The sequence below is a fragment of the Oryzias latipes genome, chromosome 22 (assembly GCF_002234675.1).
Source record: "Oryzias latipes chromosome 22, ASM223467v1".
NCBI classification, from domain to species: Eukaryota; Metazoa; Chordata; class Actinopteri; order Beloniformes; family Adrianichthyidae; genus Oryzias; species Oryzias latipes.
The window spans coordinates 25,922,608-25,936,632 of record NC_019880.2 but is presented as its reverse complement, the minus strand read 5'-3'; the positions used below and the strand labels follow the sequence as shown (position 1 = coordinate 25,936,632).

The following is a 14,025-nucleotide window of genomic DNA, read 5'->3' as shown; positions in this document are numbered from 1 at the left end:
GCGCGTGAACACACAGCATTCCAGTGCGACCATGAAGTGAATTTTACTGTAAAACAAACAAAAAAAGTGTGGAAATTATTAATTGATTAGTGTTGTGCGCATAAACGTCTGATTATTGCTCGATCGCGCGCAGAATCTGCGCTGAGGCGCGCGAGGGGAGGGAATCCCTCCAGTGCCTGACGCTGCCTTTACCAAGGAAACCCACACGCGCTCGCTGACGCAACTGCCCATTTTAGGAAACATGCGTCAATGGTCTCCAGCGAGCAAGTCGGAGAAATTGTGATCTTCGGAGCGCGTGCGCTTTCGTCAAAAAAAAGGAGTGTCCGAAGACACGCGGCGGTTCTCAGGTCAGTCTAGTATGCGACTTTAAGAAATAACAACTAAGTCCGAACCAGCGTTCGGCTGAGTTCTGCTGGGTCCTAACAGCAGCGGATGAGCTCTCTCTACTCATCCAGACTAGACCCCTCCCCTCCCCTCCCCGGCAGGAATTGCAACGCCTCTGCGTGACGTGGGTTGTGTCGTTGGTGTTGAAAAGCCGTTGCAGTTCTTCATAGTGCCATTGAAGTGAGTCATCTCTAGGAAGTGGGCTAAAAGGGAAAAGAAACAAGTTCGAGGTGTTCCGCGAACAGCAGCCAGCTCCGCGTTCAGCAGTAGGCCAGGCGACGGAAAAAACGCAGAAACTGAAAACAGGCACGCGGGGCTTTAAAGCCAACCTTAGCGCGCGTGAGTCACTTCAGGCTCTCTGGCCCCCGCCGGATCTGTTTGCTGTTGGTGCGCTTCTGACTTTAAGCTAAAGTTTGCGCACCTGAGAGGACCTTTGACAGAAAAATTCACCTCCGACTCAGGCTAATAAGATCCGATTTTACCCGCAGGAATAAAGCAAAAAAAAAAAACAAACAAAGTAACCTTTAACTTTGATCATCAGTAGGATGTTCTAGATCGGGTCTCAGAAACACAGTTGCACTTTTCCCCTCGGCAGCTCGCTCCTCGTTTTTTGTTTTGTTTTTTCCCTGTTGGTGCCTTCGTTCCGCGAGGATTTTGGTGACAGAGGCCCCAGCGCTCCAAACAGTTCTCTAAAATCTTCCTCTTCCCTGGATCATGTACCAGGACTACTCCGGGAACTACGACACCTCGTCCCGCGGCAGCAGCACCTCTCCGGCCCAGCCAGAGTCCTTCACGAGCGGCAGCAGCACGATCGGGAGTCCGATCTCTACCTCAAGCTACCAGGTAAGACGCGAGGCTCCGAGCTGCTGCGCGCGCGCGTCTCTGCGCACAGAAAAAACGTGCTCGTCCTCTTTTAGTTCAAATCTGTCATTTGTCTGCTTTCTGTGTGTGTGTGTGTTTTTAACATATAATTTTATGAAGCCTCGTAGCTGAGCGGCTGCTCAGCGGGGAACGAATGCGCGCAGTTCCGCCGAACACGGTTGATTCAACAGATGCAGCGTTTGATCGAAATCTGACAACATAATGGATGAAAATGTTGGTGGAAAATGACGCGCGGACCTGCGCGCACATTTTCCACCTGCGCTTTGTGAAACGTTGATCAACATTTTCAGAGCGCGCGCGTTTGCTTCCATATTTTTCTATATTTCATGGCGCCGATGGATAGACTGTTAGAGCGCATGCACAGATCCAAAGGCGAGCTCCACTGCTGTCTGGGGGGAAAGCAACAGGCACACTGCTGGTTACTTCCGCGTAGACATGGACGTGGAGGCATCTCTGCTGTTAGAATGCCCCCCCTCCCATTAGACCGCCGTGTCGCTGCGCCGTCTAATGCGATCAGACAGGATCCGGGATGCGCACGACAAGTTTCCTGCGGCGGGAAGCGGCGCTCATGCCGGGAGCGCGGAGCGATCACGGGCTCGCATTTCCGCGCCGGTGAAATGGCAGTTGTCAGGTTGCTGTGCTCAGACGGAGACGCAGCTTAATGCCAAACCCTCCTTCAGCTCATCTGCGCCATTTTACGGAAGGTCACTCGTTGTGGAGAAGCGTGGCGCCGTGCGCTCCCGCCCCGTCTCCAAATTCTAGGATCCGAATCCGGGAAGAGGCTTGTTGTTTCTGAGGGAGGTTTTGTCATTCCAGGAAAAAACGGTGCAAACCACATTACAGTAAACGATCACTACTTCCCTCTTATCACTTGTGTTGCGTGTTTTCCATCAGCCGTGGGCTGAAACTTCACGTCTGTATGTCAGAGGAAAACAACACTTTTTTCTCTCCCTATTTTTAGTTAGTTTGGAAATAAAACACAAACAAGCGTTTGAGGATGTTTGTGTCCTTCATAATTTCCTTAGAGATATTTTATTTATATGATTTTGTCCTCCGTGGGGGCTTCATTCCTCTTATCCTGGAACAAACAAAAAAAAAACAAGACATCCTTCATTTCATGCTGGACAATAAAACCGGCATGCCACAACTGACTGCTTTCCCCTGACTGGAAACCAGAGAATTTCACATGTGCTTAGCAAATCCCCCAAACACTGACTCACCACAGAACAGACAGACTGCCGGGATATCCGACGGAAAGTCGGGAATAATGGGAAATGTGGGCATGTGCGTAAATTACGCACGGGGCCCGCAGCGGCGCGTCCTTTTAGGGGTACATACACATGATATAGAGCGAATTTAATGTTGGTTCTGAGAGTAGAGAGATGCAAAACCTTTCCTAGGGGTGCGTGGAGTGAACAGCACACGCATGTCCATCTCTGAAAACAGCGTTTGCAGGAAACCTTTGGAGCATCCAAAGATTCCTGATGCAAAATGTTGTAAAATATTATTTTGCATGATTCCACAAATCCTATGGATGAATTAAAAGTTTAAAAGTTTAAGATTTATTGATGACCATTGAGGCGTTGTTGTGATTCTGGCTCACCTGTCCCCCTCCTCTCCTCTGTTCCTGTAGAAGTACAGGGCTGACATGCCAGGTTCCAATAGTGCCTTCATCCCCACAATCAATGCAATCACAACAAGCCAGGACCTGCAGTGGATGGTGCAGCCCACGGTCATCACCTCCATGTCCAACCCTTACTCTCGTTCCCACCCGTATGGCCATCATCTGACCAACGGACCAGGGCTGCTGGGTCACAACACGCTGGCTCGACCCGGAGTCATACGCTCCATCGGCGACGCCAGAGGCCGACGCAAGCGAGACGAGCAGGTGGGTGATTGAGTTAGAACAGCACGGGATGATGAGAAATGTAACATGTGAAGCAAGTTTAAAGGAGGAATTTTACAGTGAACTAAATCCATCTGTTTTTTTCTTAACCTGGCTACAGCTCACCCCAGAGGAGGAGGAGAAGAGGAGGGTAAGGCGCGAGAGGAACAAACTGGCCGCAGCTAAGTGCCGCAATCGCAGGCGAGAGCTCACCGAGATGCTGCAAGGGGTGAGTCCCACATTCGCCTTTGGCTCTAGCGCCCATCTATGGTTCTTGCCTTCCTTCTAAAGAAAAAACTAAACTCCTGTACGAGCCTCCTGTTAGCATCACTGACAGATGAAAAGCCGTTTCTGCTGCAGACAGAAGGAGAAGCGTCCCGCTGCTCATGCCTCACAGACAGCTACAACATCTAAATGGAGTAAAATCCCAGTGAGGTGGAGCTTAACAGACCATAAAAATGAGCCCTGTGTGGAATTTAGACCCGGCTCGGGAAGGCAGGACGTTCTGTAAAGAGGCGACCGGCTCGACCCCGCAGCCCGTGCAACACTTCCACAGAAACTTAAAGTTCCTTTTTCACTCAGAGTGAAAAACGGTCTAAATGTTTGCAGTGTGTGTTGCCTTAAAGCACTGAAGAGCTTCGCTTCACCCCACCTTTCTTCAGTTCCTTGTTAACAACTTCCTCATACCTTTGCACACCAGCCAAAGTTCTCTGAGAGCATGAAAGCAGCACTTTTAGGGTCTGCCTCCTTTATCTACATCTGTTTTATTCTAAGACATGAATCACAATCACAGCCATGGCTGAATGCTCAAATCATGCTTGAGATTTTATGTCTTTGATAATGTTTAGAAGCCTTGTTTGGGTTTGTTGATTTTGCATGAAGAGGTAAACACTGCCCTCTTCTGGGGCTTTAGAGAAACGTCAACACCGCTGACAGCGTTCAAAGCTCAACTTCTGTTTCCTCTTTCCTCAGGAGACTGAGAAGCTGGAGGAGGAGAAGGCCGACCTGCAGAAGGAGATCGAGAACCTGCAGAAGGAGAAAGACAAGCTGGAGTTCATGCTCGTCGCTCACAACCCTGTGTGCAAGCTGCCCCTCTCCGAGCGCCACCAGCCCTCGGCGCAGCAGCAGCAGTGCAACCTGCTCCCGCTGTCCATGCGCCCCGGCGTGGGCTCCAGGGCTCAGATGAGCCAAGTGGTGGTGAAGCAGGAGCCGGACGACGCAGACGAAGGTTTGAACAAACCGCAGCGCTCCGTCATCAAGCCCATCTGCATCAGTGGCGGCGGCTTGTACTGTCCAGACGGAGACAGCCTGAACACGCCTGTGGTGGTGGCCTCCACCCCAGCCACGACACCTAATGCCCCCAACCTCATATTTACCTACCCCAACATGTTGGAGCCGGAGAGCCCCTCACCCTCCTCCGAGTCCTGCTCCAAGGCCCACCGGCGGAGCAGCAGCAGCGGCGGGGATCAGTCCTCCGACTCCCTCAACTCCCCCACCCTCCTGGCCCTCTGAGTGGAGGAGGCAGCCGACGCCAGGAAGTAACACTGTGGTCAAACCCCAGGGTCAACTGCCCCTTTACCCCCCTCCTGTGTTTTTGAAGCACATTCAAAAGTCTGGACCAAGTCGACTGCGTGAGCCGTCTCCCCTCCGGGTTTGAAGGAGGGGGGGGGCAATAAGTACCACGCCACAACCCCCCCACCCAAGGTGTGCAACAACCCTAAAGCATCATCCTGTCACCATTTCAACTCCAGGGGTCATCATGTTTACAGACGATTCTGAAGAAACCTGCCTGAACGTACGCGGCAATCATGACTGACGGGACCACAGAACAACTCTTTCCTAGATTTTTATTGACTTTATCCTAAAAGCCATGTTGTTGACACTTGCACTCTGCCAAAACGAATAAATGAATAAATCACTAAGCGAGGCCGGCATTTTTGCTGGAGTTTTATGGAGAAACAAAGACGTCGTCTTGGCTGTTTTTTCATTGAGATTTGTCTTTTCCTGTCGATATTGAGACTATAGGCTCTGAGAGTGTGTAGACTTTTCTGCTGTTTTCTCCATGACTTTCAGTGTATTTATGGCCTGTGCTAATGGAGTTTCAAAACTGTTTTGTTGTTCTCTTCTTCAATCCGCCTGTAGAAAAGCAGTTTGAGCCGAGCCCTCCTCAGTGTTGGGGAAAGAAACCCTTCAGCACTTCCTGTTCCGCCTTAGTGGCTTGACTTTCCAGTAGTATTGTGTGCTTTTCCTCAGCGATTCTGTATCTGAACTTTACGACCTGTTTTTTGACAAAGTGTACGTGATTTACATTGATGTCAGGGACGGTGTTTGGTGTGTCTTGAAGAGCGCGGCAGAGTTTCTGGCTGTTCCAGAGGCGGTGCGGCGAGCAGCAGCAGCCGCCGCCGCCACCTCGGACAGTTCTGTACGTTTGAACAAAACCTTCCTTCTGCGCAAAACATCTTTGTTTTCCAAACATCTCACTCTGGTTCAGCGCTCCATCTTGGGGGCCAGGCAGGTCTCAAGAAGCCAAAAATAAGATTCTTGTAAATCCTGTGATTTGTGTGTCTGTGTCTAAAAGGAGGATTTTGCTCAAATCAGGAGAAGCCTCTGTGGTCCAGACTGTCGCCACTCGCCAATGATGTCAACCCTCTTCTGCAGTGTTTGTATTTCAGTCTGTTTTTTTTTAGAAAAGAGTGGGAAAATCTCCTTTAGATGTTCTGATTTGGGGGTCCAGCCATCGACACAAAGCTCAGCTGGATCAGAACCCAACACAAGAGAGGATGAAGACCATAAACTGCATCAAGGAGTGGAAGCCAACAACCTTTTCAAAGAGGTTTAAACGCCACGCACTACGAAGGGCAGACCGGTGAAATTTGAATCTTGTCCTTTTGTTTACTTGAGACATTTCAATGAATCTACCGTCAGGTTTGCTTGAACCCTTTCTGTGATCAGCGGGGAAGAAAGTTGCGCTGGATGCAGAAACTGCATTTCTTTTGCAATTCAACACAAGCTGCTACTTGTTTGGGAGAAACACAGACACACACATGCTGGGTGTTTCTATTGGGGTGTAATGTGACTAGCTGTTATCGGGGCCCCCCAGCCTGCAGGACGGCCCCAACGCAGCACTCTGTCTGCATGCTGGAATTCTATGGAGCCCTTCAACACACATAGGAAAGCCATGGACTGTAGATCTTCTGCTCTACATGTCACCTGTTGTCTGTTCTACTGTTAATTTTTTTTTTTCAAATGCTTTAACTGTTTCAAATAATTCAAAATGAGTAAAAACAGCAATATGTAAAGCAGTGTTTGTTAATTTAAAAGATAAATGATAATAAAATAATTTTCAACTTGGAATTGTTTCTTTTCTTATTTGTTGGTTTGTGGTTCTGGCATCGGGTGGAATCACGTCCTCCTAGTTCATCTGGATGATTTACTCAGAGAAATATTCAACGGCTGTCTTGACTTTGATTTAGATGAATCATAGAAAATAGGTTTAGGTAGTAAATGCATAAATTCAAAGGCTGCACAGGAGAGAATCACAAATAAAAGTAAAAATATTTGTAAAAAATGACAATCAAAGGCCTTTCTGAGTCGATGATGGGAATCAATGACAGCTAGAAGGTCGTCCATTATAGTGTTTTTAACACGAGGAGTTTTTTCATGGACAGGAGGCTTTGCTATGTGATGGTTCAGCTGCGTAAATGCCTAAGGTAGGGCAGCAGAATGGTGTAGTGGTCAGCACTTCTGCATCACAGTGAAGATGTCCTGGTTCAAATCCCAGGTAGGTCCTTTTTTTGTGTGGAGTTTGCTTGCTCTCAGCGTGCACGTGTGGGTTTTCTCTGGGCAATGCAGCTTCCTCCTATAGTTCAAAAACATGCTTCATGGGTTCATTGTTGAGTGTAAATTGCCCCTCGGTGTGCAGGTGTGCGTGGTCCTGCAACAGACTAGTGACCTGTTCAGGGTGGACCCAGCAGCCCTGTGACCCCAAAGCGGTTCAGTGGGTTCTGAAGATGGATGGATGGATTTGTAAAGGAACGAGAGGACAGTTCCCTTTTGTGTCTACAGCCAACTGTACAACTGGTTCTTTTCACTCTATTTATTTGGTGTTTGCTGCCCTCTAGTGGTCGCAGTCATAAAGTGCAGCACTGAGTGGAAGAGGACAATCCGTCATTGTCTTTTTTGGGGGGGCTTGGATCTTTGGTTTCAGTGCTGGCTTTCCTTTTCCACACATAGAAAGCATCTTTTAACCCTTGTGCTATCCTGGGCACTTTACCATTGGGAGTTGGGTCATCTAGACCCACTAGACAGTGCTCTGAACCTTTTTTCTTCAATGATTTGTGATCTTCACTGGTGTCCATGGATTACATGAAATCTTTCCACCTTTATCCACCTTTTTCATGGTAGGGAGAACACGTCAATGGAAGGGGGGGGGGGTCATCTAAGATAGTACAAGGGTTAAACAAAATGTCAAAAATGACTGTTGAACAAGAACAGTTGAAATATGGAGCACAGGTGGCCTGTAAAGTCCAACACTAACGGTCTGCTCCTGATTCACAACAATTTCATCATAGAAATACTCAGAAATGCTATTTTAATCCAAAATTTCTTTATAAATGCCCACCATCAGATAAATGCCACAGGAACATGTTAAAATCACCAAAAACACCCACTTTCATGGGAGTGGGTCTCTCAGAAGTCATGCAGAGCCGACTAATGCTCCTCTAAACATTTATATGTTCACATAAACACAAATTAACTGAAAAGATGCAGCCACTTGCTAAAAGCCGGTTGTCTTCAGTTGATTTGCGTTTGGAAAGCATATCTCTTTTCTTGTGAGCTGCAGGAATGCGTCCTGCAACCCGTGAGGTTGCTCAGTGGCTCTTGGAAGGCCGCAGAAACTGATGGGCCGCATGTTTTCCAACAAAGAATACAGAATAGGGGGAGAACCTGCTGATCCAGGACTTTTGGTCATCATTTCATCAGTTGAAATTTGTGGTTTAGAACACTTTCATTGAAACATTCATCAACAGGTGTAAACGTTCTTAGATTTGCTGTAAAAAATCCACTCAAGAAAAAAATAAACAACTGCCTGTGATCCCCCCCATAAATAAAACTCATAAGCAACACTTTGCTTCTGACAAAGTAATTTAAAAAAATCACACAGGTGGTTTAGATGTCTGCGTCTGTTTCATCCTCCCAGTTTCATTTTAGGAGTCGTTGTTAGAAAAAAAAATACTTCAAAATTATCGTAGAAGAAACTGAAGAAGCTTTGAGATGAAAACAAACGCTACAATTATTTAAAAAATACTCTAGTTAGATTTTTTTTACCTTCATTTTTTTAACCCTTGTGCTATCCTAGGCACTTTAACATTGGGAGCTGGGTCATCTAGACCCACTAGACAGTGCTCTGAACCTTTTTTCTTCAATGATTTGTGATCTTCACTGGTGTCCATGGATTACATGAAATCTTTCCACCTTTATCCACCTTTGTCATGGTAGGGAGAACACGTCAATGTAAGGGGGGGGGTCAACTAAGATCGCACAAGGGTTACAGAGTCAAAAAAAGCAGAATACTGCAAACACGGATTCCTGCCGTTACAGAGGACATTTGGGGCTTTTGATGTTTCCAAATGTGATGCGATGAGGCTCAGGGAATTTAAAAAAAAAGGACATTTCTCTGGCCGTCATGGGATCAAAGCCGCTGGACGCGTGAATTGGAGCAGCTCTGACACCAATCACACTGGTTTCTACATGAAACTGGGCTTTGTACACCACGTTAGGACTTACAAGGACTCTTACCGACTCCAAACCACATGGTTCTGTTTAGAAATTGGCCCACTTGGGTCAGATTTCTCTACTGAAAGGTGAAAAGCAGATTGGGTTTAGCCCTTGTGCTATCCTATGGGGTCAAGATGACCATTGAGGTGTTCTCCCTACCATGACAAAGGTGGATAAAGGTGGAAAGATTTCATGTAATCCATGGACACCAGTGAAGATCACAAATCATTGAAGAAAAAGGTTCAGAGCACTGGCCAGTGCAGGGGTGTCAAACTCCTTTTCACTGAGGGCCACATCAGCATAGTGTCTGTTCTCAAAGGGCCAGATATAACTAATACATGTAACTAAATGTAATGAAAAAGAAACGTAACTACTCCTTAATGTTAAATAACTCATTTATTTATTTATTCTAACTTTTTAAAGTGACAATTACAGTTGCGTAGAAAACATGTTTGCTTGTTACTTTAGCATTAATCCTTTTAAATGTTGTCCTCTTATTAAAACCCATGATCAAACTGTCCAAGTGAATAAATAACAACATAACAAGGCTGCACACAGCCATGCATCCAACTGATGGTTTGATGACAACAATTTGTCTGCATACACACAAGACCTGCAAACATTGAATAATCACAACTGCAGCTACACATTAATAATATGTAATCAACTAAAAAAAAAAATTGAAGAAATTAAAAACGTTTATGCTGTGGCGGGCCACATAAAGTGATATGGCGGGCCACATTTGGCCCCCTGGCCTTGAGTTTGACACATGTGGTCTAGTGGGTGTAGATGACCCAACTCCCAATGTTAAAGTGCCTAGGATAACACAAGGAATAAAGGAAGCCTTACCTGTGCTTCTCTTTATTGGGTGATGGCGGCGTGAAAGCAGCCTCAGAGGTCAACGTGAGGAGCAGGAGGTGGTGCTTGAAAGCCCCAATGATCAGATTTCAATAGTAAATGTGTGGTGTTGACTTGTTCATGTGCGCGTGTGCAGCACAACAACAAAAAGTGTTTTGGCGATGCAGCACAGAGATAAAGAGATGAAGAGATCGAAGTCTCCAGTTTGTTCTTCCTCACAGCCAGCTGCTGATCCACTGTCAGGTCAGATGAGGCCTCTGGAGCGTGGTTTCCTAACGCCCGTCCTCGGGGCGCACCGACCTGCAGGTTTTCAATGCTGCTCTGCTCAGACACACAGGATTCTGATCATCATGAACTTCAGCAGAGACCTTTAAAAGCAGCTGTGTTTAAGCAGGGGAGGATAGAGAACATGCAGGACAGTCTGCCCTGAGGACGGGGCTTTGGAAAAACACAAACTCACAAACTCACACTAACAAAAGACAATAAATGCTGTGGCGAAGAAAAACCTCTTTTTGCGGAGCTAAACTTAGATCTAACAAGATTTTAGAAGAGTTAGTAATTATATGTGTAAGGATGTATAGTAAAGACATGCCTGAACATATGGTTACAGATATAACAGACTACATATGTTTAGGATCTTGAGAAACAATTATCAAAATAAAACAAGAGTACAGTATTTGATTACACAATTATACATTGGTTAGCACTGGTGTATTTCTGGGGGTTTCGGAAGAAAACGCTGGCTGATAAAAAGTGGGACACTGAGAGGACATGAGACAGCAGATAGGAGCACAGAGAGATGCAGTTGATGGTGGAGGTGAAGGTGGAGGTGTCTATGACAGGATCCAGAGAGAGGAGCTGTGGTTTGGATCAGGATGTCTGGAGTGGCAGAGAAGAAGGCTGGAGTAGTTCAGGACACGGACTGGAGCTGGAAGACGGGGGTAAGATGTTCTGTAGATGTGAAAGAGGAGGTTAAGGTGGAGGTGGGACTGCACCAACAATCAGCTCTGACCTCCTTCTTGCTTCTATTGTGATGGACAGAGTAACATATGAGGTCAGATGTTGAGGATCAGGATGTTTGCAGATGACATTGTGATCTGTAGTGAGAGCGGGGAGCAGGTGGAGGAACAAAGAGAGAGAAGGTGGAGAACTTTGAGTTCTTAGGGTCCACAACAGAGAGTGTTGGAAGGAGGCATGTGGAAAGTGGTGGTGAGAGCAGCATGTTGTTGGTTTAGAGACTCTGATGAAGAGGCAGCAGAGGTGAAGATATTGAGGTTCTCTTTAGGGGGAGACCAGGATGGAGAGGATTAGGAACGAAGGATTTTATGTTTACTTTACAATTACCGGTACTAAATCCATTGAGACGACTGTTGTTGGGATTCTGGGCTATACAGAGAACATTGAATTGAATTGAATGTTCTTCCAACAGTCTTGAAGGAGTTCCCAGAATGCTTAGCACTTGTTGGCCCTTTTGCCTTCACCCTGCGGTGCAGCTCATCCAAACCATCTGGATTGGGTTCAGGTCGGTGACTGTGGAGGCCAGGTCATCTGGTGCAGCCCCCCATCACTCTCCTTCTTGGTCAAATAGCCCTTACACAGCCTGGAGGTGTGTTTGGGGTCATTGTCCTGTTGAAAAATAAATGATGGTCCAACTAAACATAAACCGGAACGAATAGCACGCTGCTGCAAGATGCTGTAGTAGCCATGCTGGTTCAGTATACCTTCAATTTGGAATAAATCCCCAACAGGGTCACCAGCAAAGCACCCCCACACCATCACACCTCCTCCTCCATGCTTCACGGTGGGAACCGGGCATGTAGTTTCCATCCGTCCACCTTTTCTGCGTTGCACAAAGACACGGTGGTTGGAAGCAAAAATCTCACATTTGGACTCATCAGACCAAATCACAGATTTCCACTAGTCTAATGTCCATTCCATGTGTTCTTTAGCCCAAACAAGTCTCTTCTGCTTGTTGCTTTTCTTTAGCAGTGGTTTCCTAGCAGATATTCTAGCATGAAGGCCTGATTGACACAGTCTCCTCTGAACAGTTGTTGTAGAGATGTGTCTGCTGCTAGAACTCTGTGTGCCATTGACCTGCTCTCTAATCTGAGCTGCTGTTAACCTGCCATTTCTGAGGCTGCTGACTCGGATGAACTTATCCTCCCCAGCAGAGGTGACTCTTGGTCTTCCTTTCCTGGGGCGGTCCACATGTGAGCCAGTTTCTTTGTGGCGCTTGATGGTTTTTGTGACTGCACTTGGGGACACTTTCACAGTTTTCACAATTTTTGGGACTGACTGACCTTCATTCCTTAAAGTAATGATGGTCACTCGTTTTTCTGTACTTAGCTGCTTTTTTTCTTGCCATAATCCAAATTCTAACACTCTATTCCAGGGGTCGGGAACCTGTGGCTCGCGAGCCATATATGGCTCTTTTGATGGTCACATGTGGCTCGCAGACAAATGTTTAATTATCCTTTTTTTTTTCATTAGACCAGTCCTTCTCGGGCGCGATGCGATCCCAGAGGCGCGCAGTAGTAGCGGTGCTTGGAGAGAAAAATCTGCGCCAGCACTCTCAGTTTACTATTATTTATTATTTCACAGAGTTTGTACCATCTGGAAACCTGTGAACTGCCGTGCCTAAAACTGCGCGCTCCCGTCTCTGAGAAAGAGCGCGCAGTTGCGGAGACGGGATGTGTGAGGAAGAAGGCAGAGGGTGGGGTGGGGGGGGGGGGGGGGGACCGGCAGCAGGTGAATCGCGCAGGGATTGTAAAAACGTAAAACCTGCTGCCCGTCACTCACTGCAGCGTGTGAGTGTGTGTTTGCTGCCATGTCTTTCTCACATCTACAGAACATTCAGACCTAAGATCCCGTTCAAAGTCTCAACGCCTGCATGAAGCAGAAACTCACCACGTATCAACCAGACTAGACTATCAGCAAAACTACTACGAGAAATACTCATCATTTATTAGCAACAGCATAACAATGTCATTAAAAAGAATCCACAGACTTATTGTACTTTAAAAGTGTTGAATTACATCAAATGCACACATTCACTTGTATATTTAGTTTTAAACATATTGTCGCGGACTGAGTTTAACTTGGCTGTTGGGCCGCATTAAAAGTTCTGGAGTTCATGGAACGCATCGATCAAGCAGAGATCTGATTGGCCCTCAGATATGTCGCTCAGCCTGTTGTTAGGTAGTTTGGACCAATGGGGTTCAGCTATGGGCCGAATAAGAGAAATGGGAGGGCTGGAGCGGGAGCAGGGGAATATAAAGTTGGGAGAAGCGCTCTCGTCTCGGCGGGAGAGACTTAGGAGTTGCTGAATTAATTGTACGGCGTTTGTTAGGGGTCTGCAGTAACCAGAATAAAGAACCTTAAAAGAGGTTAAGTCTCAGTGTGGTAAAGGGACACTACATTAATGTATGGCTCTTTCGAAATTACATTTAAAAATATGTGGCGTTTATGGCTCTCTTGGCCAAAAAGGTTCCCGACCCCTGCTCTATTCAGTAGGACTATCAGCTGTGGATCCACCTGACTTCTGCACAGCACAACTGATGGTCCCAGCCCCATTTATAAGGTAAGAAATCACACTTAATAAACCTGACAGGGCACACCTGTGAAGTGAAAAACATTTCAGGTGACTACCTCTAGAAGCTCATCAAGTGAATGCCAAGAGTGAACAAAGCAGTAATCAAAGCAAAAGGTGGCTACTATGAAGAACCTACAATATGACATATTTTTAGTTGTCTCACACTTTTTTGTCATGTATATAATTCCACATGTGTTAATTCATAGTTTTGATGCCTTCAGTGTGAATCTACAATGTTCATTGTCATGAAAATAAAGAAAACTCCTTGAATGAGAAGCTGTGTCCAAACTTTTGGTCTACTGTAAATCTCTACATTTGCAACATTTTTCAGCATTTGGAACTTTAACCTTCCTCCTTTTCTGTATGTAAACGTATATGTAATTTGCAATGCTTTAATGGGTAGGTTATGGTGTGTAACGATTCAACAATTATTCGATTTATCTGACCAAATCGATCTGTCTGAGGCAAGTTATCAAATCAAAATGAAACGACCTAAACCATTAAAAATCATTACAAAATGAAATGAATCGATTTATAATCTACAGTGTAAAATACCATTTGGATTGAGGTACATTAGGTTTATTTTACTATAATGTAAAAAATGCATCACAGCAGACAACACACACAAAATGATCAACCATCATTC

General features: G+C 46.1%; 1 protein-coding gene across 1 annotated transcript; it reads left to right on the top strand.

Annotated features, from left to right (window-relative positions):
• Window positions 1–419: 419 nt before the first annotated feature.
• fosl2 (FOS like 2, AP-1 transcription factor subunit) lies at window positions 420–6,505 on the top strand. Its single transcript, XM_004082796.4, has 4 exons — window positions 420–1,227; window positions 2,900–3,154; window positions 3,273–3,380; window positions 4,124–6,505. The coding sequence occupies exons 1-4, from the start codon at window positions 1,099–1,101 to the stop codon at window positions 4,661–4,663; spliced, it is 1,032 nt and encodes a 343-aa protein (XP_004082844.1). The 5' UTR covers window positions 420–1,098; the 3' UTR covers window positions 4,664–6,505.
• The last annotated feature ends 7,520 nt before the right edge of the window (window positions 6,506–14,025 follow it).

What these genes read in the sequence shown, in the direction of transcription:
- fosl2 (XM_004082796.4), top strand. Translation starts at nt 1,099, where the DNA reads ATGTACCAGGACTACTCCGGGAACTACGACACCTCGTCCCGCGGCAGC. An exon ending in TCTCTACCTCAAGCTACCAG is followed by an intron (nt 1,228 to 2,899) that starts GTAAGACGCGAG and finishes CTGTTCCTGTAG; the next exon opens with AAGTACAGGGCTGACATGCC. An exon ending in TCACCGAGATGCTGCAAGGG is followed by an intron (nt 3,381 to 4,123) that starts GTGAGTCCCACA and finishes CTCTTTCCTCAG; the next exon opens with GAGACTGAGAAGCTGGAGGA.